The sequence below is a fragment of the Neopelma chrysocephalum genome, unplaced genomic scaffold (genome assembly GCF_003984885.1).
Source record: "Neopelma chrysocephalum unplaced genomic scaffold, ASM398488v2 Primary Assembly neopelma1_143, whole genome shotgun sequence".
In the NCBI taxonomy this organism is placed as follows: domain Eukaryota; kingdom Metazoa; phylum Chordata; class Aves; order Passeriformes; family Pipridae; genus Neopelma; species Neopelma chrysocephalum.
The window spans coordinates 1,662,528-1,690,457 of NW_020897805.1; the positions used below are offsets into that span (position 1 = coordinate 1,662,528).

Consider the following 27,930-nt stretch of genomic DNA (forward strand, 5'->3'; position numbering starts at 1 on the left):
TAGATTTTTTTCCACGTTTCAGTAGCCTAAATAAATTCAGTGCCCTTTTAGTCCTCTAAATGTATTTGACTCCATTTACTTCTATTGCAAGAAGATAGTTCAAACTCCACTTTACAGTCCAAGTGGATGCATCTCTCTCTCTAAATTTCAAGTTTCGATTGTAATTCTGCTAACAGATTCTCCACAACACCACACTTTATGCTTACAAATAAACCTTCTATTATGCTTCTTAATATTGTAACTCTACAGAGACAGAAAAATACTAGGTATTATAAAAGGACATCCAACAGCCTAATCCAGCATTCCAGTGAGCAGCATCCTTCCTTTACCAAATTAAGCAAAGCAAAAGTAATTTTTGTTAGTCAAGAGTAAGTTAATTATCTTCATTTAGTCAAGCATAGAAAGTACAATTTGATGCGCTATAAACAGTTAAGACGAGTCTGTGCTTCCTCAGTAGATCTGCAAGTGCAGCTAAGAAAGGAAGTCCAATTCCATGAGAACCTAAATTATTTAAGGCCTCCACATTCCAGCTCTTTAAGAAAAAACAAAGCCATGAGTTTTCTGATCTACCTATGGCTTTCAGAAACTACAGGTAAGATACAACATGAAATTATCCACTGACCAACAGCTCTCTGCTGCTGTAGATTTCATTGCTCCCCAGCCAGGAGGGGAAAAGCAGCTCTGGTGGTGTAACCCGGAGGGCTGGCAGGAGCTCAGCACTCGGCTCGGCAGCACCACAGCACTCCCAAACCCTGCCAGTTCTCAGCTCCATCACTTGAATCACACCAGGGGCTGGCTTGGCCTCCTATACCCAAAAGCATCAGTACCACTTAGAGCTGGTTAATGAGGCTGCAACATCTTGCAACTTCTATACTATGGCACATCTTTATTATACATTCCTCCTACATAGCAGTCTCATCCTTCCAGTTCCAGTGGCACATGCTATTGGCATTCTCTCAAAGACTCAGCATTTTGGGCATATTTTTCAAAGATTATTTTATCACCAGTATTCATGGGCAATAACTGTGTTACTTTGCATTCCACTACAGTAAAGGTCCTCCTATTTATTCTTAATAACTATACCACCTGCTAGACTCATACAGCTAGGTTTAAATTTTCTACTTAAGAGCAAGAATTTCTGGCTCTCATGGTTAAAAATAATACCATTTAAATAGGACCAGAGCCTGAACAAGCACAAACCTCTGAGTTTTCCACATGAATTTGTCTGGAAAGTTGAAAGCTAGTGATGAACATTTAAATAATCAATGTCAGCGATAACTTTCCTTGCAGATAATATGAACATGACCATCCAGCTAGCAAAGCAAGGTATGTGATGAAGGAAAAACATTAGAATTTACAGCATTTAGCCCAAATTCACTGTGTGATGGAGAAGCAAAATAGTAGCAGCAGAGGAGAGAGGAGTTCAAATCATACCCTCATAACCAAAACAGTCACAAATATATCTTTTCAAGTCACCCTCATCCTTTCTGTAATATGCAAAAACCTCCACCTCTTAAAAGCTCCAGAGTGCTTCCCTTCAGGATGCTGGACGCCTAATGCTTCCACATCAGACATCTGCCCTGTGTTTCAAGGCTGCTCATGGGAGAAAGGAGGATATTAGGTAAAAATGTAAATTGGAAGCAGCTCATAATAATTTATTAGAAAGAAGAAATACTGAAATGATGGAATTTCCTTCACATTTACTGAAACAAAAAGCCCTATTAAAAAGTGCTTGGAGCGGTGACAAATTCCATTCTCAGGCGCGAAATTCAGGTTTGGCTGGCTACACTGCACAGAGGCTGTTGGGTTTGACTCATAAAAGCTCTCTGACAAAACAGAAACTAAAATTGCTAAGTAAGGTAATTTCCAACTGCGATGATTAAAGACATGTATTCTAGGGTATAACAATGCAAATAGAGACTCAAAGTATGATAACAACATATGTTACAGCCTCAGGTAACTGAGGCTTGCACTCATTTCTCAGTGGAGAAATACACAATGGAAATTGGGAAAGATTTTATAAACAAAACAATTACCAGCAGTACACTCCTTGTTTTCTTATGATAATAATATATTAAGTCCCTAAAGTGCTGGACTGACAACTGAAGTATTATGAAAATGAGAAAGAAATAAAAGTTGACTACTGACAAGCTTGTCAAGGGCCTGTGAATAGGAAAAGTAAGCTGAAAATCTTGTGTGGTACATCTATTATTTGTGTAGTGAGGTATCAACAAAAGCAAGATGAAGGCTACTGAGTTAGAGAATGTTAGAATTGAAAGAACTGGCAATATGGAGACTGTCTGAATCACCATTGTCTAGTGGATACTGACTCAGGGTAAGTTGTCTACATATACAAAGTGTTCATTTTTTAATCAGTAACATTCCAAAAATTCTATATATACTATTCATCGGTCTTAAAATAATGCTGTTGTTCAAAATACAGCTAAAGAAATAACTGACTGTTTTTTCTCATAAAGAATTTTATCTCAGAAATTGGTCCTTTGTTCCTGTCTGAGACCTAATCCGCATTTTTTTACAATTTAAGATCACTCATCTTGCCCTTTCTCTCATGCATGGGCCTTACACCTGACAACTTACTACCTTCCTGAAATAGCCTACTACATACACACAAAGTTACGCCTTCTTGTTCTCTTTTTGGGGCATGCACATTCACTCCTCTCCCTGGCTCAAATTATTTCAGTCTTTCCAAATAGGTCCCATTTTCTAGACCTCAAATTATTTGATTACTCTTCTTCCAGTCTCTGTTCAGTTGAGCTGCATTTTTTTGGTGCATTTGCCCTAATGAGATGTAGCACAACAACAAAGGACTTACTTGTAGATTAAAAAAAAAAAAGATTGTTTTGTATGCTTTACCACTTATATTTTTATCCCTCCTGATATAACATTTGTGCTTTTACAATGTCAGGAGTCCTGGAGAATTTTCACCTAATAACTTGTTCCCTACACTGTATTTGTGTATTTCATGATTTCTGTTAGGTGCAGAATTTCAATCTGTCCCTATTTATCTCCTAAGACTTTCTTAATTCTCAAAATAACTTTGTGCTCATAAACTTGTGTCCTATGTATATATACTCCCTCCAAGTTCTGGGGGCATTTTTAGTGAATCAATTTTGTAAGCACACTCTCTTTTCTATCATCAAGATCATTAACAAAAAGATTGAAGTGAAGCAGAATGAGCACAGACCCAACAGACCGTGGCGGATCCACATTCAATACAACCATTTCATTTTGACAGACAATCGTTAATAACCACCTACTAGGCACTGTCATCCAACAAGTCTTGCTCCTACTCTACAAGAGTTTCTTTCAGGTCACATTTCTTCACTTGTTTGCAATATTATAGCATGAAACAGTGCTGATGAACTCACTAACATGAAAAATACTAAGTCACAGTTTTCTTGTCAATTCACTGGCCTTATTGTCATATTACAGAAAAAAATTAAACTGGCTTGACTATTTACTCTTAAATTCATGGTGGTTGTGCCTCATGTTCTTGTTGTCTCCCTGAGGCTTATATTTTCTACAAGAATTTATTCAAAATGTGGAACATGAGAGGAATGGTCTATAATTTCCTGGCTCCTTTGCGCCTACCCTGTTTATATTTTCAGGTCTTCCAGCATCTCAAAGAGCAGCTAGTTGTACTGAGAGAGCTTACATCACTTTTTTTATTTAACCAATCAAAGGATGAATGTCATCGGGTCCGACCTAATAAATAACCTACCCAAGTACTAAAAAGTATGGAAAAGGCTTGCTTCCAATTTGCCATCCATCTTATACGTCCTCTGTGCTTTTTATTTCCTCCCTGTGCTAACTGCTGCTCCTTTATACTCTGCTTCTGCTAATGTTTTGAGGATATTTTCACAGTGGTTACTTCAAGTCCCTCTTACAAAACTGTGCTGCCAATCAAAGCCCCCACAGTACAGAGCCATGGATATATGGCTGCTAGAAGCACAACTGTAGTGAAAGCAGCTCAGCTGTGCAGCCCCACGGACAGGGTAGGATACCCCTGCCAGAAGGAAGGGCTACTTCTCACTGGGATGGCCACTTCTAGTGCAATGGCAACACAGAGGAAATCTGCAGTAAGACAGGAACAGGCACAGAAAGAGAGTTCTGCAACCCAGACTTAGAATCACACCAGCAAGGGGAGACCAATTACCAGATCATTTGCAGCATATCAGCGTCGCTTCTGTGTCAGTTATGAAATCTGTCTCTCTGCACCCCGCTAAGTATGGAGCTGGGTTGGATGGAACACACACACATACGAGTACTTTGTTCCCAATATTCATGCACATGTACTGAATAAGGGAATGCAGATAAATAGGATTAAGCCTGATGATCCTGCAGATACTCCGGCTCTCCCAGCGTATTTGCTCTGATAGCACAGCTCACAAAACCAGCAACCCTTCTGTACATTCCTGCATGGTGGCACCATTACATTTAGAAACATTAGTAACTTGATGACTTTGCCCAAAATTAAACCACACAATAATATTCTTATTATAGTACATGTGTATGTGGCAGTTTAAGATGTAAATGCTTGATTTTATTATTTTAAAATAGCAACAAAGAACGGGAAGAAAAAAAAAGTTTAAAGACATGGGTTTAAAGATAACTAATACCTAAGTTTTCTCAAGTGTATTGTAGGTTATTCACCATGCACCCAAATTGTTTATTTCCTTTTCACAAGAGTTATACAATGATTACATAAAACTGAAAGCTGTTCATTATCTTTCGTGTATACTAAGCATACTCATAGCCTTCTGGCCCTTCCCTTTATTGAAAAGTTTAATCTTCCCATAAATACCAGAGACCAAAAGAAGTACGATATTGCAATATACTTGTAAATTAATAAAAATTAACAGTTAGGATGCAAAAGTATCTTTAAAACTAATTAGTTACGCTAAGATTATCCAAAATTCATCTGTCATTCTATAATGTTATGACAATACTTTATAAATAGAGGAGCAAAATCTAACAAGCTTAACATTAGAAGAAAAGGAATAATAATACTATTTGTGTAGTTTAACACAGTAAATGAATACTTAGCTTCTGGGGAGTATCTGAGTTCATTTTGTTAAAAGTACAAATACTAATGTTTTTGAGGAAAAAAAAGTTACCATTCCAGACATACCCAGCTTTGTCCATCACAGAAGGAAAAGGCTAAAACACTGATTTATCATGACTTAATGAGATACTGACCATCAGCTGAACTGCATTAACTGACTAATGCATTTCTAGTCCAATTACTCTGAGAACCAAAACAAGTTAGTATAAACCACTAGTGAATTAACTATATATACTCAGGGAAATCTCAGGCAGTACACAACAAAAGAAAATTTACATTGCAACTGCTCAGTCACTAATTTACACCTTACCACATTTTTCCTGATAAGACAAAGTAATTTACAAGGACAAACATTCAGGCTTCAACGGGATTTGGGGCAGAGGGGGGCTTGTTTGCTTTTTGCTATTGGCACACTAAAAGACTAATGTTTTAAAAACTAGTAAAAATGTTTCAAATGTTACTGTTCTTTTTCTTCCTCCTAACAATATTAACTGATACTAATCACAACTAATCACTAATCAGACAGCATTTTACTGGCCAATTTGAAGTGGGTTGGCATTTAGTATATTTTGGAACTGACATTAAATAACAATTGTGTTTGATTTTCTTTTACATGAGGTAGATTAATTACTACTGCTCCCATAACATAATCATTTCAACTCAGAGCTCAAGAAGTTAATGTGTTTAGGAAAATTAGCACGATAAGAGGCATACCATCTTGCAGACTTGATTTGTACTGTTGCTTCATATATGTCATAGCTATGGATAGAAAAAAATCACATTGATGTGGGCTCCTAATATTAATTTTAAACTTGGAAAGGAGTAAAGTAAAAGCTTTGTCCAATCTAGTTCACTTTTTGCTACATGATAAGCATGTCTTTAGAGCATGTCCACTCTATTCACAACCACCTGAAGTCCAATCCAAACACATATTTTGGAGTTTAATAATTCTCTAACAGAATTTGAATAGTTAGTACGGTCTGTTTTCACAATGCTAGTTTATGTTTAGTTTTAGCTGCAAGCTCAGTTGCATCCTGTCTGTATGGTCAGGACCCATAACAAGAAATTACTGCTGATTAATCTGTGTCCAGAGAAAGATTTTTGTATGAAGGTGATCTTCTGAATTAAATTTAATTTCTGTCTCTTGTGTATAGATATGCACCTAAGGTACATTAGCAAAATCATCCACTAACTCGTAAGAATTCATTGTAATGTTTCATTATGCTACTTTGCACATCCTCCAAGAACTTCCCCCAAGTAGAACTCAACAGATTTTAGAACTATTTCTGTAAGAAGACAGACAGTTTAAGATCTGGTTCCTCTTCTCACCGAACTGTGGATGTGACAGCCCGGGAACAGCCAGAACACCCAAATTCTATTCCGAGTTCTACACTAACATCTTCTGACAAGCCAAGCCTCTGTGCCCATCCATTCTGGCTACTTTGGATACCATGCCAAAGTTAATTTTGTTGAAATCTCTGGACTGAAAGACTCAAAACAAAATTCTGGTAAAAAAGAAAAGTTGAAAAACGTGCTCAAAACTGAGTTCACCAAGATTTGGAACTGCAAACAGTAAAAGGAATTCTGCCTGCTTATATGGCAAAGGCAAGAAATAAATCCTCAGCCTCTTGCTTGTCAGAGCAGGCCTTGTTTCTGGACATCCATCACAAGCAGCAAGGGAGTGGTGCCACATGAAGCAGCTGACCCTGATTGCAACACATGTAAATCTGAGTAACAGCTCCATACAATTTAACAGGGAAGGTTGGATTGGACACTAATGTAATAAATACCCAGTGCAAACTAATGTTGTAGTGGCTCAGTTCTCATTCCTCTAAATTTTAAGTGCCGTCATCTTTTCCACAGTATCAACCCACCAACAGTTGATATTTGAATGGATAAGCTAAACATAAAGACATTATTGAAGCAAAATAAATTGTGCATTTTCCTTTCTTAAGTATCTACCAACAAACCAAGCCCACCAGCCTTCTCTCCTTTATATTTACTTCCCCCTTGATAGATCAACAGCTCTGCAACTTAAACATTGGTTGCAAAAAATTTAATGAGCAAGCTCAGTTCAGTATTAAGGCTCACAAATGTCTGAAACCAAGACACCAGAATCAAGTTCTTTTGAATTTCCCTCCGTATTTCTCTTCTCCTTCCTGCAAAGGATCTGAAAGAGCTGAGTAAGCAAGTAATGTCATTGGACTTCCATAAAAGAGGCAGAATTGTATAAAGTGTAAATATGCAAGGCACATAAATTTCTCAATTACTTACATAATAGATATGGTTGCTTTTTATTAGTACATCTTGCTAATTTACATCATTTTGAACACACATTTTAATACTCTGCCTAGCAATTCTACCTGACTATCTTTTCTATTAGGTGGAGTTATATTTCTGATTCATGTCATTATGTCATTAAAACATAACTAAATATGCAATCAAGTGACATATAAAACCTATGTCATTCATAACATGAAGCTTTCAATGTTAACATCTTGGCTGCATCCAGAAATCTGAAGGTACCAGTAAACGTATTTTCCCATTACACCATTCAATGGGAGTTAAAGGCTCACAAGGCTGAAATTTAAACAGCCTAAGAAAACAGGACTGATTCCAGCCGTAAAAATGTCTGTAATTCCAGTCTTGGGTTGCTGCCTAAGGCAGCAACAGCCACCGAAGTCACAGAAATTCTCTCCTTGGAGAAAACTCTGTCTGCAAAAGAGAGGCAACTCTAGTTGGTGGAAGCAGAACAGACATCATTAAAAAGGAGACAAATCCTACTCTACATAATCTTAGTCTAAATTCCAAGTCATTTCAGCAGCACCAGTATGCATTTAAAAAATCCCAGTGAAACCGAGGAAAAAATTCCCTAATGACTCTTTTAAAGAATCTCCAAAACAATTTTGCCTTGAAAGTACATGAAGATGCCAGAATTTCCTCCAGTACAGGTTTCTTTACAAAAATGTCAAATGGATTTTTGGCAGTGATACAGTTTTCTTAGTCCAACTTTCAATTTTCAAAACCATGATTTCAAAGATCTCAATCTGCCAACAGGGCAAGAAGATAAACAAGTTGTGGCATTAAGTCCAAGTAAGCTTAGAGGAAGGCACTGGATTTGGCATTGCATTTCCCAAGGAATATGCAGATGACAAGCAAACACATGGACAAGCTTCGTTCTCTGCCCCCAAATTCACAAACCAAGACATTTAAGTGATTGCCTTTGAGGCAGAAGAACATAATTTTCCACTCTCTAAAGTCAACTGGATAATTATAGCCTGCAAATAGTGCTGAACACTTGAAGGAACTATTAAGTAATTAGACTTTGCAGATGTGTCATTTATTTTGTAAAGCCCCAACAGGAAAAAAAATTGACATGTGTACACCTGTTTGACCATTAGCTTTTTTAGGAAGTTCCTACCAGTATAAAAAGTTACAAGTGTCCATGTTATAAAAGCCAGAATTCAAGTGATTAGCTTTGTCTAGACTGATCTGTGTAGTGTTCCATTAGTATTATTATGTTTTTACAAGATCAATAATCAAATCCTCTCCAAAAACTGATTGGAAAACTACAAAGAATGGTTTTCCAGACATGCATGAACATAAATGGATAAATCCTCCCTAGAGTAATAGAAAGACCTACACATCAGCTACTGTTGCAAACATACTTTTTGTTCAAGGAGCATATTGTGCTTCTTTTTCTATTTCTTCTGAGGAGGTAAACTGCTTATGAGATGAAGAGTTAAGGACAGCACTATTACCAACAGAACTAGTAACCGTGAGACTTCATGGTGTCCTGAGCTAGAGCACCTATGGATGATAAGATAAAAATACTGGCTTTCAATAAAAGGGACTGAGGGTTTATCACCCTCTTCAAGATAAAGAATTTTTCCACAACCTCTTTAGAGCAGCCCAGAGTTGGCCTACGCCAGTCCTTAGCAGAGTCAAAATCATCATCACTGCTTCTCATTAATGTGGTAATATTATCAGTCAATGGTAAATTCCTCTGCTAAACAGCCAGGGCAACTTCTCTTCTCCCTGACAAAGGAAAAATAAACATATTTGAAACCCCAGACAAACCAGTCAGGTTGATATTCATTAAAAAGGGGGGAATGGAAGATCCTTGGCTTCATTTGACACCATTTTCCTCTGTATTCAGTAGGACTGAACTTTTAGTATGTAGAAAACAAGGAATTGCCACTGAAAATTCTCAGCGTTCACCTGAGAACTGCATTTCCATTGTTTTATTGAAGTAATTATCAAAATTTGAGTGCTGTTAATACTCAAGGTCATTCACAATTGCAGCCAAGATGAATATCATAATTTAGTCACATCTTTGGATAACAATATGGGCCCTGACATTTGGCATATATGTCATTACTCAAATTAATTCCTGACAAGCTGGGATAAGAAAAGGAAGGGAAACAAAGGAACAACCTGGAATATTGTTGCACATTTTTTCACTGATACCATCAACATAAAGTGGGATGTTAGAGACATGAGGAAAGCACTATAGCTAACACAACCGTTTTCAGACCTACCAGAGACAGTTACATTTGAAGTAAAAAAATACTAATACAAATTAATATTTAATGTTTTCTGCTATAAAAATCCAAATTAAAAAACTCCAAACATTTTTAAAGAGTTTAGGATTAATTAGAAATCTTATTTTAAGCTTTGGATTCTTGTTCAAACAACTTCAAGTAATTTTTATTTATTATGCATACAAGAGATAAAGTATCTCAAAGGTTAAAATTTATTGCCAAATGGCACATGAACCCTAACTCCTGGATAAACAGTGCATACACTCCTTATCAGAGGGAAAAGGCAAAACAAATTTGTAATTGATACTTGACATACTATTTTTCAGAGCAGAATTAAGCAATTCAGTTGGGCATGACAATGCAACAGTCATACATTTCCATGTTTTCTCTCCCAAAACCTACCAAACCCTCAAGTATTCCTTTGCAGAATAATCCTGAAAAATAAGATCTTCCTAGTACTGCTGCTTTTGTATAGAACTGTTCCTGGAGCTATGCAGTCAGGAAAAGCAACTTCAATTTGAAAACGTCTCTCTTGCCTGAGCCTGAGAAGGTCTCTGTTCTAGTGGAGGTGACAAGATTCCATCTTCTGCCTGTGAACGCTGCCAGTTCCTACCAGAGCCAGAACCAAATACAGTGGAATTGCCCAGGTCTCTCTCCAGGCTGCAGCTGCAGTATCAGACAAACAGGCAGAGGAGAACCCATCACACGCAAAAAGTGAAGAGAGGAAAACACAATGGGTAAGTGGTAAGTAGCTTCATTTATGTGCTAATTCTATAGCCGAATATGACTGCTACAATTACTAACGACAGTAAGTGGACTGATTGATGAAAGACATTACTAAATTAATTAAACTACCTTTCTATCTCTCTCAAAAAGGAAGAGCCCTTTAAGAAAACACATTTGCACAACGGAAGGTCTTTCTTCTTAAAAGATGGCTATTTCCGTAACAAAAGAAGAGTCTTAAACCAGCTAGTTTTTGCTAACAAGAAAGATTTAGTCTCTCCTTCTCCATCCTCTCCTGAAGCAGTGCATTTTAAGAGAAATACCAAAAATGAAGTTTCAAAAAAGCTTCCCTGAAAAATTTGTGTAAGTTGTCTGTCTTTGAGAATTTAAACAAATTAGGAGCACTTCCAATGAAACCTGTTGTCATCCAGCAACACTGCCAAGCTCACACCGCAGCATTTTTTCCTGGTTTACTTTGAGAAAAATAAATAAATCTGTATTTAAAATCTATCAAGCATCCATAATCAAAGGATCCTAAAGTTCTTGTTGGCAATGCCTTTTTTAACATACTTCAAAAGTATTTACCTAAACTCCCCAGATATCATCTATTACAAGGACTGCACAGATTGTTGTCCATAACAATGCCCATAATAGACATCAGAGGGAGTGCTGCAGTTTACTATCACAAGGCTTATGAAGTTTTGTTGTCTATTTATTAGCGTGCCTCAGATGCAGTATATTGGAAAAGTTTTAAGGAACAGGCAGAGTATATAACCATCACTTTTTTTTCCCTCCCTTTCCCCCACCATGACCTATTTTCTTGAATAACATGCAGACCTAGTGAGGACATTAACCTGTTTCCATGTCACAGTAACAGCTCATGCACCGATGTGCTGAGATGCATTAGCTGTTGTTTATTGATCCATTTATAAATTCAATCTACTGGGAATACAAGCTGGAGGATTAGAAAGTCTTTTGCTATCCTCTGCTTTGTGACACACTTTACTGATTAACTATTTCCCAGAATACATTTATTTTCATGTTTTGTGGAAATACACAAGATTCAACCTCTTCAGTCTCCCATGTCTGAATCGCTCTTACGTATTTTTAGTCCATTCATCATTTTCAAAATTCAAATGTAATAAATCATACCATTTTTTAAAAATGGAACCATAAGAACTACATGCATCAAACATTATCTACTACAAATACTGATTTACATTTACTAAGTATTAGAAATAAACAAGCTAGCTGTTCTAATTGTGTAAAATGCCAAAATGAGTTTCATGCAGATAAGAAAAAAAAAGAAAAAAGGCTAATTTCCCCTCAATTCCCTGTAGGCTTCTCACATGAGAACTGTTCCCCCCCACTCACACAATATACAGTGTGCACTTCTGCATAAATGTTGTGAGCCAAACTGTACAATGAAAAGAGGGTTCTAGCCAAGACACTAATATGTGATCACTCTTTATTACGGTTCATCCTACCTACTTCTACCTTTGAACCAGCAATTACTTACTGCTTATTTGCAGTGTGCATACCCAAACACCCACTTTTGTTCCAGTGTTCATACTATTTAGTAAGCTTGATTACATTCTAAAAATAGTTATCTACAATAAACTCACATTCACTGGTTCTATTTAAACAGGATGGGAAAGCAGCTGAGGTTTAACTGTCTGAATTTTCAGTGCTGTGACAGACAAAAGGGGAAAGTAATTCCAAAAGCCAGGCTTCTAGCCTTCAAATTCAAGGGCTGCATGCTTGATCTAATGCACACATCAAATCAATTATGGTAGAATGTAACAAGCCAGAGCCTATTGCAAAATAATTAAAAGATCACCAGGGTTCATGTCCTCTCACACTTCTACAGACAACCACAATTCAGTGAAGTCTTATCTGCATTAAAAAACAAAACAAAAAAACCCAACAAAAATATGGCATAGTTTCAGGTTTGGAAAGATATTCAAAAGAAGGAAACATTCACAATTTCTATGAGGTTTAAAAGCCTGATTTCCCCAATTCTCAAAAACCCTCAAGAATTCAGACATTTTGTTTTCAATGACTGAACCTCTGAAAGATGAGTGCAAGTGCCATCAAAGGAGCAGGGAAAAAAATGACAAAACAGATATGGATCACATCCCGTATACCAGAAATGCTACGCAAAAAAGGAAAATACTGCTCCAAGAGATATGCTCTAACTGAAAAAGGGGGACAAAACAAATGGGATACATCAAACAGCATGATCATATGCCTTGTTTCATTAGTAACTAGGCAGCAAATTATTTTTATTGCCCACAGAAGCATCTGATCAAAATGAGTATCCTTGCAACACCTTTCGAAGCAGTTGGTCAGGCAGAGGAAAAAGACCTAATTTTCTCTCATAATGAAGGGAAAGTAGGAAAATTCACCTCTTTATATTAGATTTGGCAGCAAGTCAATCAGTACAGACACAGCAGTGTCTGTTGTTACAGAGTAGAATGAGATTAAGGATTGGAGAAGAAGGGATAAGGAGATAAAAAGACAATCCAAATACATACAAATGTTAATTTTATTATTTCTGTAGCTCACAGAAACTATGGCTTGCGGACAGTAACTTGTTTTAACAGCTTTACAGACCGAGAATCACTTGGCAAAGCATTTACACTTGTTGACCTCATCCTGTTCAGTAGGTTGCCTAGGAACATCTTACCTCTGAATGAATGGGAAAATAGATCAGGAGCTCCTATACGCACCATTTCAAATATTTTTTTGAATCTATTTTATGAAATCCATGCAAATGATTTTCCATTATGCTCTTCTACAGCATTAAAAGATACTCAATGAAGAACAAAGTAGACATGTACTAATGATAATATATTCTGAAAAGGCTTTCATAGATAAATACGAACCTGGAAACAACATGCAGAAGTGTTGGTGGGATGACTCAGCTCCTAATGATATTTCATTTAAGTTCATTTTCTTAGCAGCAGCCTGATGTTTATTAATAACTCCCAGTATGCTGCTTAGAGCTGTAGATTCATTTTCCTGTTAATGGTAGCAAAAGGTTCTTTGTTAATGGTTTTATGATAATGCTGGGGTTTGCCATATGGTTGGATTTGTATGAGGGTTTCTCATGAAAAGCCAGAGAGTGTAAGAAATTGTTGCTATATTTAACTGCAGTGTCCTCACACGCACAACAGACAACTGGAATGGACACTGCTCAAATATTTACAAGTGCAAAACAATGCTCAATATTTACTGCATGTTCTGTTTAAGAGGACTACAGGGACTTTAAACAAGAGAACATATGGATAGATCAGAGGATTCGTAATGCAATAGTGAGCTTTTCACCTCTAGGTCATGGGTTCAAATCTAAACTGGTTGGTAATGAAGGCAAGCAATTATCATCTGACAACTCTGGCCTTTGCAAATTGATTTGTCAGGCTCAGTCCAGTTCCCATCAAACTCAAAATTCAGCATTACAATTTGCATTTCTGAAAACAACTTCACCCCAGGAATGTAACAAAAAACTGAACAAGCAGAAGTAATCTCTTCCTCCTCAGGCACCATCTCCAGACCAGGGTCTCGGGAGAGTGCCACAGGAACAGTGAAAGTTACACCACTAGTAGCACAACACATCATTCTGTGGATAAAGGTTACTTCTGACTCTCAGATACCCAGTTGTAATTTCCTCTGTACCGCTACAAAGCTTTCAGGAGTTATATTAATAAAGAAAGAAGACAAGAAAGAAGAGACACCAATACGAAGGTTTTAAAGCTCAAATTTCACAGTGCTGCTTAAAGAGCTCTTTGGATATCTTGTTGAAAGATGCTTTTCTTAAGGCTGAACGTTTTGAAGAAAATGGTCACAGTATTCTATAAAAGAAATATCAAATTTAATTTCTGTTTCCAAAATTTCCATTTGTAGCCAAAATGTTTAAACAAGATTTGTAGCAGCAAGAATTGTATTTCCTGCAGATAGGTTTAATTCAGAAACAGATTTATTTATAAATTATTATGAATGATACTAGAGAAATCATATTTTTACAGTATTTCTTCAAAATTATTAGACAGAAAAAGCACGGATTGAGCCATAACGGTATGAAATTTTCCACATGCCTTCATAATTTGAACATAAAGCCTCAAAACCATGTCTAGCCCTTTCCCCTGCTTCTTAATAGTTTGGGAGCAATCATATTAATTACTCAACAGGTACCACTGTTCTCCATTTTACTAAGCAATAACTGCTACAGGAGTGAATAGAGACACCAAGTTTTAACACAGGACCTTTAAGATCACCTTTACTTCACAAACTTAGGGCACTAGACAACAAAAACTACTGAAAAGTTTTACATGAAATGAACATGAAAAGTTACTTCTAACATTTAAGGCTACAACAGAATACATACAGCTCACAAATCTTGGGAAGTATCAAAACAATAACTTAAGTGAGAGCCTCCTGCCTTCCTTGCAGGTTCCTCGGTGTTTACTAAGGTGCTGATAAAGGAAGGAAAAACTTTAGTATGTTTTCCAATAACTACAGAAATAGAACACTTACTGGAACTTTAGGAAAGGCACAGCAGGTTAACTTCCCAACTGAATGATTGTACATAAGTTCTGCAAGCTGAGTGATTGAGCTGGCATGGTCTGTTGCTGTAAAATCAGAGTAGCATAGCCAAGTCATCCTCTGGGTTGGCCAAACACAGACCCATCTCCCATAGACAGTGGCTGGTGAGATGCACCCAAACCCAACTTCCCTAGGTCACAGAGCAGGAAACCCCATGCATCAAGTGACATAACAGAAAAAAAGAAGGAATAAACTGGACACTAAACTTGCATGTCAAGAGACACAACAAGAGACCAACTACATTGTGTCACTTGTCTTAGAAAGTGTCTAGACTACACCAGGAGATGGTTCCTCTGAGCAGTCTCACACAGAGTGCAAGCCAAGGGAAAGGAGCTGCCTACAGATGAAGGCAGAATCTTACGGATTGGGGATTGCCTATTGCTTGACTTGCAGCTGACAGGACCAGTAGAGAGACCCATGCAAGTCAATCCAAATTCTTTGACAGTCAATAATAAGATTTCTTGCTGCTCCCCTCTGCCATCAAGCACTGCATATCTGTGCTAGGGAATGACCTGCGGTGACAGAAATATAGGATAACTTTGGAATTGTGACTGCAGCCACTATTGACAAAAAATAAATTAAAAAGCAAAGTTTAGACAAAGAAAAGAAGCAAAATATTTCAGAGAACAAATTAAACTGTTTGATTAAATGTGGGTGGAGCATATGTTAGAAAACCGAAGGATGTGCAAGGTACTTAGATTTCAAAAGGCTACAGGAGAAAAAATGATAGACTAATAAGTTATACAGGCATGTTTATTATAAGACACTTACTGGTTCTGAAGTTAGGTAAGCAGATTTAAAAAAAAAACAATAGCTGTGACTGTTTATTATTCTTTCATCCTCTTATCTCAGTTTTCTTTTTATATCATCTGCTGCATTTTGCACAGTTCCACCAAAAATTGTTCTGGCCAGCTACAACTGTTCTTTATACAGGTATGTTTATAGAGCACATCAACATTGAGCCTGTCAAGGTAACAAACTTTTTGAAGCTTCACAAACTGGGAAATAAACATACTTTCTCTTCTATGTACTCTCCATGAAAACTCGCCTAAGAAGGCTTAATGCCTAATAACATCTCCGAGACTGGATAGAGAAGGATTTAAATTCCCATTATCCTTTTTAATGAACTTGTGACTACCTTCTCAAAATAGACTGTTAACCCAGAAATGAAAGAATTGACATATTTTTTACCTGCAATGCCTGAAAGAAATTAAATGCTTTTACAGCTATTACTAGCATAAAAAAACCCCCAATCTCTAAATTCTCTGGGATAACTGTAAGTAAGTTTGTCTGCATTGGACAAATCAAGCACACCCTTACTCCTCATCCCACCTCAAGAACATTGTGGCAAAAGACTTCCAAAGTGACATCACTCAGGTGAGGGGGAAACAAACAGGCAAAAAAATAAAGCTCCTATTTAATTAAGTCTGATTGATATGCAGCATGCTTGATTAGATATAGTCTTGATTAGGTGGTGGAATAGAACTTAAAGAGTATCCTATCTAATGAAATCGTCGTTATTTCTACTGCTTCCTATAGGAGAACAGATTTCAGCAGGCTTATTTAAGTATTTTTTAGCCCATAATACTTTTTTGGTAATTGTTTTTAAAAGCTGTCATATTCAAGTTATGTGTTGCCTCACCAGTTCTCAGCACTGCAGTACTTTCTTTCCCTCTGGAAACAAACATAAGACTATTTATGTAGCTATTGTTTTCCAAAATTGCTATTCAATGTCAAGTATGTTGGAGGAAAATACCTTTCAGTCGTAGATTTTTTTTTCAAGTCTGAAGAGTAGCACTAGCTTGGAGAGGTTTATTTTCAGTACATACGTCTTTCTTTCAAACTACTTTCCCTCCCTTTTCACATGCATATTTTTTCCATGATTAAAACACTCAGAATTTGTTCTGAAATCTGAAAAGCTCTTCAAATTCTTTTCACACACACTATCAGCCACTGCAATACACACAAGTTCATGTAGCTGGAAGACCAGAAAGCCATTATGCCTGCAACTTTTCGAAAGGAGAAGGTGTATATTGTCATGCTTTCTATTTATGGCTGTAATCCTCATGACTGTCCACTCATAATCCTTCTACTGAACGAACGGTTTCAAGCGAAATCAGATCCTGGAAAAGCAAACAGCCTCTGCTTTCTTTTAAGGGAGAGAAAAGAAAAAAAAAAACACATGCTTTTGCCTACCTTAGACCGACATAGTGAGTTAAATACTGAGCAGCTTCTTCTAACCGACAGCTCCTATGCAAGTTTAACTTTTGACGGCAACTGATCACGCCTGAATTATTAACCAAGATAATGCAAAGCCCTGATACTAATTTCAAAAATCCCTGCTGATAAAAGACCTCCTTAGCCTCCAGTACTCTCTTTCGTACCTGCCACTCCTTTCCTCTTCTCAAGCTGACCAGCCGCGGGCGTGCAGGGCAGGGGGGCCCTGGCCCGCGGTCCCCCCAGGGTCGGGCCCGGCCCGGTCGAGCCCCGCACGGACCCCGCCGCGGCCCGGTCGCCGCACGGGGGCTGCGCCGCTGCACAGGGCAGGGGTCGCCACCGGCGTGGCTCCGGGCACAGGGAACACGCCGCCGGAGAACGGCTGGATCTGGCTGTGGTTTCTCCCGAGGGGGCGGCGCGGGAGGAGAGGAATGCCGAGGGTTCCCGGGAGCGGTTTAATCCCTACCTGTCCCCGCGCGCGGTCCCACCGGGCGCGCTCATCCCCCGCTGCCATAGCTACGGGCAGCCGCGCCGCGCGCCTCTCGCGAGAGCCGCCATCTTCCCGCGAGAGGCGCGGACCGCGCCCGCGGGCGCCTCCTGTGGCGAGGGGGCTGAGGGAGCCCCGGGCAGCGCCGGGAGGGGGCGCCGGAGCCGCCGCGGGCAGACGGCGGTGCTGGCCCGAAAATAAAGTGGGTGTCCTTGCGGGGCGCGTATCATTGCTAATAACTGCACGGCGCGGGCAGTGATAGCTGAGAGATGCGGCTGGAGCCAGAGGAAACGCTCAGACTCGTTCATGTCTAGCAGAAGTTTGTTTGTAGTTGGTGTGAGCTGAGTTTGCTCCCAGGTTAGAGCCCAAACATTGTGTGTTCAGCACTACGCATACTTAAGGTGAGAATTAGACCATCTCAGGGTCGGGGAAAATTGGAGTGAGGTCTTCTAGAAATTTGTATTTTGATTTTCTGAATCCTACGTAACATGTAAAATCAGTATTAAACTCGCATTCCTGAACTGCAGCAGCTGCAGCATTGCAGTCTGTCACCAGTGCAAACTGCTGGTGATACTGACTGGTGTAATAGTATTCTTGGTGGTATCCAAGAAACACATTTCAAGCCCACTGAAATAAATGGGTCCTTTCCTATGAATTCAGGATCGTACACAGACAGAGTGTCTGAGGATGACTGCAGGGACCACCATTTCCATGAGGAGTTGGTGTCTCAGTGCTACCTGGGTAAAAATATTAATTATTACTCAGACTGAAACATGAAGGCATAAGAGCTGATACATTTTCTTTTCTGCCCTTGTATTTTCAGTGTTCCCAACATCTGACAGAGACAGCTTTTGTAACAATCCTTAGAGAAGTGCCACCACCTTGGTAAGTGTGCAGGAAGTTCTTTTTATTCAGTTATTGAGTCCATTTTTACACAAGAAAAGTGAGTGAGTTGATGCATAACGTTCTGTATATAAAAGATGTATTCTGTATGCCAGAATTACCAGCTTCTGATAATTCAGGTATCCTGCCAGTGGTGTTATCAGATGCATAGAGCATGCCTGGAGGTCTGGGACTGTCCTTTGTGCTGCCTTTGAGCTGTCCTTTGAGCAAACACTCAAAACATTCTCTTTGTATATACCCGTGTCTGCAATACTGTTCGTGCTGCTGCTGTTAATATGGCACTTCTGACACCACTAAAATAATACAAATAAAAGTGTATGCATTTGGAAGAATACTTGTTTACTTGTTGTGATTTCCCATCCCATTTCAGTCTTTTGCTTCGGGAATCAAGCCAACCATACTGGAAGAGAGAGCAAATGAGGAAGGCCTCAAGCCTCTCTTAGGGACCAAAGATAATTAAGAGAAACATTTAGAGATAGTATATATAATGAAGCCCTGAATACATGCTAGCTTCAGGCCCATGACAGTATGGCTGTTTTTATAATAGAATATGGAAGTAATTACAGATCTGAGCTGGGCACTGTGGAGTTTGACTGAAGCACTCTTCAGTGTAATTGAATTTGTATAGCATCTGTGAGCAGGGGAGGTCCTGTGCCACAAGGCCCATAGGGTGTCCTTAGGCTGGCCAGCAGAAAGTTTCTCATTTGTTTGTCCCCCCTTCCAGGGGCCACTTTGTTTTCCCCGCAGTGAACGATGTATAATGAGGTTGTTGCTTAAAGCAGGAACTTCTCCCAGTCAGAATGGGAAGTCTGCAGAGTCCTTATTTACCCTTTTGTGTAGAGGGATGTTTTGGAGCACAAATGCAGCATTGCTTAGTGGCTGGCCTTTTCCACTGCGTTTTGTGTCCTCCTTGTATGTTTTTTTTCCTCTCTAGCTACAAATGCAGGGACTTGGAGTAAAACAGTGGTGCTGCCCTTGGCTTATGTCTGAGCCTGGGAGGAGTTGAGACCCTTGTCAGCCTTCTGTTGTACGGATGTGTCGTCCTTGTCTGAATTTCCAGAAAATAATTGTTCCCAGTAAGCCTTGTTACAATAACCACGAAGAATAACTATTTTGCTTTGGCATCTCAAAAAGAACTTATAACCATAAATTAATCTCACCTTATACATTTATTTGTTCATGGTGGATTTTTTGAAAGGCAAGTGTTTTTTATCACTCTGGCTAGAGCTATAGCTGTAACTTCTTCTAATTTTTTTTAAGGGGTAGTGGTCCTTGTCTACAAATTTATTTCCCTGAAAATACATCAGATAAAATTTTCTTTAAATGAAAAACAGACTTTTAAAATTAAAATGCTTTGCACAAAACATTTTGTGTTTCTTTTATTGTGAATCAAAAGATCAAAACAAACAAAGGAACCTGGGGGTTTTCTTAAAAAATATTTGGAAAATATGCATTAAAAGTTTTGATATAAGTAATACTTCTAAAAAGTATAATTGAAAATCAAAGAAAGAGTTTCTATTTGAGAATTAGTTTATTAAGCCGACTGAAGTTTAGGTTACATTTTAAGAACACTGCTTCAGAGTGGTTTAGGTAGTTCTCTTCCCTTTACTACACGTGTTAATTAACACAATATATATCTGATAAAGTACTTCCACTCATTAATGCTTCCTGTAAGCTGTACTGCAAGCAGAGAATGATCATCAGAGAGAAGATGACACTTACTGGGTGTTAAATACATAGAGAGCAAGAGGTACAGCGTAAAAGCACTGCTAATTAATTACATTAACTGAAGAGACTTTTACTAGTAGATATATGATTATAATTAATAAAATTAATAATGTTTCAAATGCCACATACTCATCAGTTCACGAAAGTTTTAGGGTTCCACAAGATGTGTGCAATCTTGCTTCTGTGTCTGCCTGCAAATTCTTCTTGGTTATCTGTAGCCCTGTTCAGGCACATCTCCAAGATAGGAAAGGCAATTTGTCTAAACTAGTTAGTAACCTGCAGTTTGCTCATAGATGAGATCACATATAAATGTATTAATGTGCTGTGAGCCAGCAGGATGGCTTGCAAACTTTTCTAATATTCAATCAAGAGAGACTAATGTATGTGCTGCTGATGGGCAGCCATAGACTCTGTAAGTTGCCAGAGCAGTGATAACAGCAGCTTGTTGTGCCAAAGGGCAGTCCTTTGAAAGTGGGATGTCTTCCAGATGATCATATCTGTGGCAGTCTTCTATGGAAGAGAACATATATTTTGCAGAGCAGTTAGTTAGGAAAAAACCCTCAGTGCAGTGGATATTCAAGCCTTGTGCCACAAGTCTGCGCTTCCCATGGAGGGACGGCCAAGTGCAGGCCTCTGCTCCATAACAGAGAGATGATGTTCAAGCTCTTGGCTGTCTGGTGCCTGCCATCTTGTGTAAAAGAAATGAATGCATTTTATGTATTCACAGTATGATTTTATAAAAAAGTCAGAAAGACAAAGCCCATATTCTCCTGAGAGCCTGAAACTATTCCAGATTTTATTTTTGAGAGACTAGGTCTGATGACAAAGCCATCTCTTCTGAATGATCTATCAATAACAACATAAAACGTAATTCCCAGATGTTGTTTGTATGAATTATTCCGTCATCATCACTAATGGCAAGTTGGTCGCATGATAGAGGCAATTATGAGATGCAACCCCTTTGATTAGGGAATATATTGCAGTTAAATGGAAGATTTTCTGCACAACACAGAGAAGCTTCTAACTCTGCTACTACCTGCCGAATATTGATGCCATCAGCTATAACTTCAGGCTGATTTTAAAAACATACAAGTCCATATTTATAGATAGTATTGCTGAGATTTTGTTAAGCACCTTTCTTTTACTTTAAAATATGGGCACTATTTTTTAATTCAATTTCAGCTGGGCTTGGATTCTTTATCATACAAGTCATCTTCATGAGAGACACATTTCAAAGCTTGGAAACTGTAAAATGATATTCCTCAAAATGACACTGTAAATAACTAAAAATGTGAGAATTTTTTGTTCTGAATGAAAGATCTGAATGCCACAAAATCCTGTCTAATCTGTTTTTCATGGGTCAGCCCCTCTCTATTAAATGGATTTTTAGCTGCTGTTCAATGGAGTATAAGCTTAGTATTCACTATATCCTCTATGAGGGAATTGTAGCCTGCCTTTTCAAGAGGATGGGCTCAACAATTTGTGCTTTTTTATCTCTGTGATGATTCTGCTTAAAAGACTTTCCATTCTGTAGCTTCTACTATGTGGAGGAAAATCCACTGTAATTAAATCTTATAAAATCCTCTAATTCCCAATATAAACATTTCTCTGACACAGGCGATTCCCCTGAGTCTACCTCATAGCCCAAGGAAAACAAAGAGCCTGAGTGGTTTCTTACTTCCTCTTAAATATTTGATCATTTTGGACAAACTTCTGCCCTGATAACAGTAACTTCAAGCCTTACTCAAATTAGTTATTTTTGAGACAGAATTTAGATTACTGATTTTTTCTCACTTGTAATGTTACTTTGAATAATGACTAAACCAGCATGTAATTTAAGCTGTGTAAACAACAAGACAATAGTTGTTTGAATTGTTCTATGGCATGTAGCATTATATTTCTCATTTTGTGTTAGAAACAAAAGCACATAAATCCTGCTTGACAGGATTTGAGATTGAAACTGTATTGGCAAAAGAAGAGCTATATGCCTCATTAAGCAAATTTCCAAAACTGAAGCATCCTCTTAGCTTACAAGTATGAATTAGAGCAACATTACTAATAACTTGCAGTGATACAATACTAATTCCAAGGACATTGCAGCTTTTTGTGCCCATTTAGGGTTTGGGATAATTAAGTATGTAGACAAAAATTCTTGTCCAACAGTACATTATGAACCAGAGAGAGCTCTGGGTATTTACCCAGTCCTTCACGTACTTGCAGGATTTTGCTGCCTTTCTTGTACATTAGAGCTTTGAAACAACACCACCAGAGAGCATTGTGCTATTTCTGCATAGGATTCCTTACCTTTCCCTGCATATTTAAGGACCTATTTTATTCAGTCTTTTTTTTTCCTGTGATAAAATAAACCTCAAATGGGGGTTGTGATTCTATTGGAATTCCCAAACATTTTGCTGTCATTGTCCTGTGTGCACCAAAGGCCCTTAGTTGCCCTGACCAGCCTCATCTGGGACCTTCACCCCACTTATGGCTGAGAAATCCCATTTAAGCTCAGACCTGGGCCTGGGGTCCTTGTCTAAGCAATGTTGTAGGGAGGGATGCTGACCTGCACTCTCATCTCCTGGGTGGACCTGAGATCTGTTCTGGAACTAGCTTGTCTCCTAGATGGACTTTGGATCCAGACTGTAGCTTGGGTCCAGTCCAAGCTGTGGTTCATAGAACCATAGAATTGTTAAGATTGGAAAAATCCTCTATGATCATCAAGTCCAACTGTCAACCCAGCACCACCACCATGTTACCCATTAAACCATGTCCTCAAGTGCCATATCCACATGGTCTGTGATCATTTCCAGGGATGGTGACTCCACCACTTCCCTGGACAGCCTGTTTCAATGCTTGACAACACTTACAGTGAAGTTTTTCCTAATATCTAATCTAAACGTCCCTTGGCGCTTGTTACCTCCTGTCCTGTCGCTTGTTACCTAGGAGAAGAGACTGGCCCCCACCTCTCTAAAACCTCCTTTCAGGTAGCTGTAGAGAGCCTCCTTTTCTCCAGGCTAAACACACCCAGCTCCCTCAGCCATTTCTCATAAGACTTGTGCTCCAGACTCTTCACCAGTTTCGTTGCCCTTCTCTGGATACCCTCCAGCACCTCAATGTCCTTCTTCTAGAGAGGGGCCCAGAACTGAACACAGGATTTGAGGTGAGGCCTCAACAGTGCTGAGTACAGGGGGATGGTCACTTCCCTAGTCCTGCTGGACACACTCTTTCTTCTTCATTGGCTTTCTTGCCCACCTGGGCATGCGCTGGCTCATGTTCAGCCACCGTTGATCAGCACTCCCACGTCCTTTTCCACTGGACAGCTTTCCAGCCACTCTTCCCCCAGTCTGTGGTGCTGCATGGAGTTGTTGTCACCCAAGTGTAGGACCCAGCGCTTGGCTCCTGACCACACTCCCTGTATGGCCTCCATGCCTGATTCATCCCCCCACCATGCCTGCGAACATTGATGGACCCTGTCCCCAGCACTCTGCTTTGACTGCCATGCTCAGGTGTCATGAGCTTTTGTGCTGGTTGGTGAGGGCACTGCCTGTGCTGGGTTTGTGTGGGGCTGACTCCTCCTCAGAGCGTTCAGCTCTCTCTGCACCTTGATGTGCCATAACTGGCCATGATTTGAAGCACCTGCAACTGAAAATAGATTGTGACATCCAGCTACCAAACTACCTTGTTTCTGCTGTTCATGACATATTTACCATGAAAGCATCATGTATTTCACTTTATAAAGAAATCACGTAATTCTATATTGCAATAGTCTAAAATCTGTATTGGAAAAGGGGAGGCAATAAATGGCATATGTGGTAGGAGAATATTTTGCTTAGTGTCACCTAGTTTTCTCTAAGACTTCCTCTGTCTCTCTGAACTTCTGGCCTTCTCTTTGTGGTCTGGATTCTTGTATTAGAGTACTTTTCAAACTGGAAAAGAAGTCCATCCTTCTTAATTATGATGCAATTAAAAAGCCAGTTTGATTTAAAATACTGGAAAACACAGCAACCTTATCTCCAGACAGATCAAATATGAAATAAACTAATAGTTTGGTAAAATGTGAGAATTTCCTATTTAAATGTCTTTCACCAGTGAAATTTGCATGTATTTATGTAGGCATTAAAAAAGGAATTCAATGTGGGACATGCTTTTCAACTAATTACTGGATCTATTTTATCCAAAGAAATAAAATAAGTTTTTCTGAGGATTTGCTTTCAACTCAAACTGCAGCTACTTTGTAGGAACATGACAAAGAAGACAACCTTTTTCATTTTTGTTGGAACATTCTTCAGATCAAAGTATCACCTTACTATTTTTAAGTTTAGTCACAGAACTTGGTTATGGATACTTCTTATTCATCTAATAGGACATATAATAAATGTTCTTTAGCCATTGCAGCAGAAAGGTTAGGAAACTACTCATTCATTACTTTTGCAGCTTGTTGTTATTAGCACAATTTTAAAGAGATCTCAGGGTAGCCCTGTCAGTAGCCTTCTAGAGGAGTGTAATAAAGCCAACCTCATAACTATCCCGACAGAATAAAAATCAAATACGTGGTTGCAGGGATTTCTACACAAGGAGGAAAAACTCCTATTTTAAAAATACTTCAGTGGAAGCTGTCCCCATGAACAAGTTGTTTAGCCCTGTTTATAAGAGGAAATGTTGAGGCAGCAGAACAGAATTCCAAACCAGTCTCCATGCAGGAGTTCTTCATTAGTTTCCTATAGCACCTGCCTTTCTTCCTATATGTGTGGCATTGCTAAAGCTGTTACAAGAAGTGAAATGGACTTTGATGCTGTGTATTTGAATAAATAATGCACTGTGGTGAGTGTCAAATGATTTCTGTTCTAACTAAAGCATTTCCTTTCTTCCTCTGTAACTATGGGCAAACCATCTCACTTGGGTGTGCCTCTGTTCCTTCCCAATCTATCGATTTTACGATCTTTGCGGAAAGAAAATCAAAAACTGCTTAAGCTGTCACCTAGTTTATTCTCTGGAGAACTGGGGGAATCTTAGGTGACAGTGAAATACTTTAAGCTGTTTGTTACACTGACGGGCTGACTTGCTGTTTTCTCTCTGATGTTGCTATAATTTCCTCTCAAAGTTATCATTCTTCACCATCACTTTCGCAGTGTTTATCCAAGACACCTTCATGTATACCTGTCTTATGACCATCCCTGTCATAAGATCTGTCTTCCCAGGCTAATAGTCTAGTTGTGAGACTGAAAAGTTTGTTATTGCTAATCCCCAGATTGATTCAGTGACATTTGTTAAAGAGAAAACACAAAGGCTGTTTTTCATCTTGGTGTTTTATTTTTAGTTAATATATGACAAAACAGATTTATTGTCAATCAGACAGGCAGCATTTAGCATTGCTAAACAGGAAAACACTTCCTAGTCTTGGCCTCTTATGTCCTGGTGAATAAAAAGCTCCTTTCCCTCTAACTGTTTCTGATATGGATTAACACCACATTGAAGAGAAGTTTAGAACCTGCTAGGAACTTGTCTTGGCTAAGGGCAAAAGAAAGGAAGGGCTGACAGAACTAGAGTTGCACTTTTCAGCTTCTTGCTATCAACTTGGAGATAGAGAGAGCTGAGAAAAAAAGGGAAGGTCTTGGCAGTGGGGATTTATAGCTCTTCTGTTTCAGCAGTTATTGGCACATTGATCTCAGTATGGTACTCTGAGGAGTCTCCTGAAGGCATCCAAGGTATTGGGGTTCTGTTGAATGAGGGTCTTTTGCTGAAATTTTGATTATATATCATGAGAGATTCTGGAAGCAAAGGGCAGATATCAAACTGAGGCACTTTGAAGGTCATCCTTTTGGCTGCTTTCTCATAACCCCCGTAAGGCATGGCAGTCCTGGCATGGGGGAATATATGGAGTTAGTGAACAGAGCATAGGTAAACAACAGGATTTAGAAAATAAATGATCAAAGTTATCGACATAGTAAGTTTTGCCACTGTTGCAGTTGACTGGCCAACAAATCCTTCACAAGAACACATATGTATCCATTGTCCATGTACTAAAACAAAGATGTAAATACACACACACTCTTGTGCACTTCCCCCACCTTTGTTGCATCAATCTCCGTCAAACCATACACCTTTCACACTTGTTGGTACTCTGTGTGTAGAAGGCAGAGGCTGCATTATTGCAGAAAATAATGGGATGTGGGTTTATCCTCCTGAGATTGTGGAATTGGGTGGCAAAATTGGATCAGGACATTAACAAAAAATTGTTGCTGCCCTGGAATTATTCGTAAAACTTTCAGTTCTTATCAGAAGCAGCAGGAAGATCCTGATTCTTATCTGAAGTACTGTGAAGTGTATGGCCTCCGATCATAAGCATTTTTCCTGAACTCTTGAACTTTGAAGGGCTGCAGTAATAAACAGTGACAAGCTAAATCTCCCCAGTCAAATGGGGTGAGAAAGAAAGGGAAATAGGATTAAAGTTCTCTTATCCAGCTGCATAGGTTTTCTGACCATAAGCTGAATTAAAATCTCTAGCTCTTGATATATTTTCTCTTTGTAGTCTTCCAAACATTTCATCCACAGGAGACTGTGCTAAGCAAAATGATGTGCAATTAAAACTCCTTTACAGTGCACAAGACAGGAGGCTATGGTCAGAGTTACTGTGTTTTCTTTTGCTAAATGAACTGAACTGAACATCTAAGAAGACTTACCTGTTAAAAGACTTGTAATGGGGGAAATCAGGTTTGGGACTATATGACAGTAAGTCCGTGGTGAACTGACTTTTGTCCTCGGGGCTGATACCCATCGCTCGTTCCCAAGGGGAGATGTAAGTTTTAAATATAGTTACTTTTTTGCCTCCTGACTTTCCATCTGTAAACAGAGGAAGGTAAAGAACTCTAGTTAGATGACACTTCTTCTAAATACATTTCCTTCCTGTAATCTGCTATTGAAGTTGAGACACCAGCTTTGTTTCCAGATCCTGTAACTCCTAGATCAATCTGAGATTTAATAGTTAGATTTCTCTTTTAAAAAATGGTCATACACCACTTCTGTCCTTATTCATAAAAGCAGGTATAACACAGTCAAAGAGCCACTCATCCAGGAGTTTGCATTAAAGGATATATTTATTTGAAAGCTAATTTTTCATTCTTCTCTCTGGTTGCTCCTATAGAAAGAAATGAAGTCTTTACCTCATCATCTTTTTCACTAATTTGGGGGAAGCTTTATCTAAGGCAAAGTGCTGTCTAATTTCTTAATTTATTTTTTTCTTTTCTGCCAGACTATAGCAGACATAATATGGCGTTTTCTTTGTGATTACACGAACAGATATTCATCTTTTCCTGCTTCTGAACCAGGATGTTAGAGACAAGTCTGGCTCACACACCCTACGATGTCTAAAAGCAGTTTGTAAATATGATGAGGTATCTCACTGGAAGTTAAAATCCTGTCTGTGACAAGAGCTGCACTTTGTTGTTAAGTCAGATACTTGATTGCCAGAAATTTTAGATTAGTTTCTAGCTGCTCGATTAAGCAAATGAGCTTCGACAAGGGGTTTCATTCTGTATGCCCTTCCCTTCCCTTCCCTTCCCTTCCCTTCCCTTCCCTTCCCTTCCCTTCCCTTCCCTTCCCTTCCCTTCCCTTCCCTTCCCTTCCCTTCCCTTCCCTTC

The 27,930-nt window shown here is 38.8% G+C and overlaps 2 protein-coding genes across 11 annotated transcripts in view; both read right to left on the reverse strand.

Annotated features, from left to right (window-relative positions):
* The window catches only part of USP54 (ubiquitin specific peptidase 54), a 94,762-nt gene extending 77,031 nt beyond the window's left edge, over positions 1 to 17,731 (reverse strand). For 8 of the 9 annotated variants that reach the window (XR_003536888.1, XR_003536887.1, XM_027699968.1 and 5 more), the window contains exon 1: positions 17,642 to 17,731. The gene's annotated coding sequence lies outside the window, so the exon portion shown is untranslated. Of the gene's footprint in view, positions 1 to 17,342; positions 17,589 to 17,641 lie in introns of those variants that run through there. The other variant, XM_027699964.1, reaches the window with a different exon arrangement.
* A 7,850-nt stretch (positions 17,732 to 25,581) lies between these two features.
* The window catches only part of MYOZ1 (myozenin 1), a 16,831-nt gene continuing 14,482 nt past the window's right edge, over positions 25,582 to 27,930 (reverse strand). For both annotated transcript variants that reach the window (XM_027700265.1, XM_027700264.1), the window contains 2 exons: positions 26,974 to 27,133; positions 25,582 to 26,150 (listed from right to left, as the gene is read on the reverse strand). In XM_027700265.1, the coding sequence (XP_027556066.1) occupies positions 25,919 to 26,150; positions 26,974 to 27,133 (392 nt within the window). In that variant the 3' untranslated portion in view covers positions 25,582 to 25,918. The remainder of the gene's footprint in view (positions 26,151 to 26,973; positions 27,134 to 27,930) is intronic.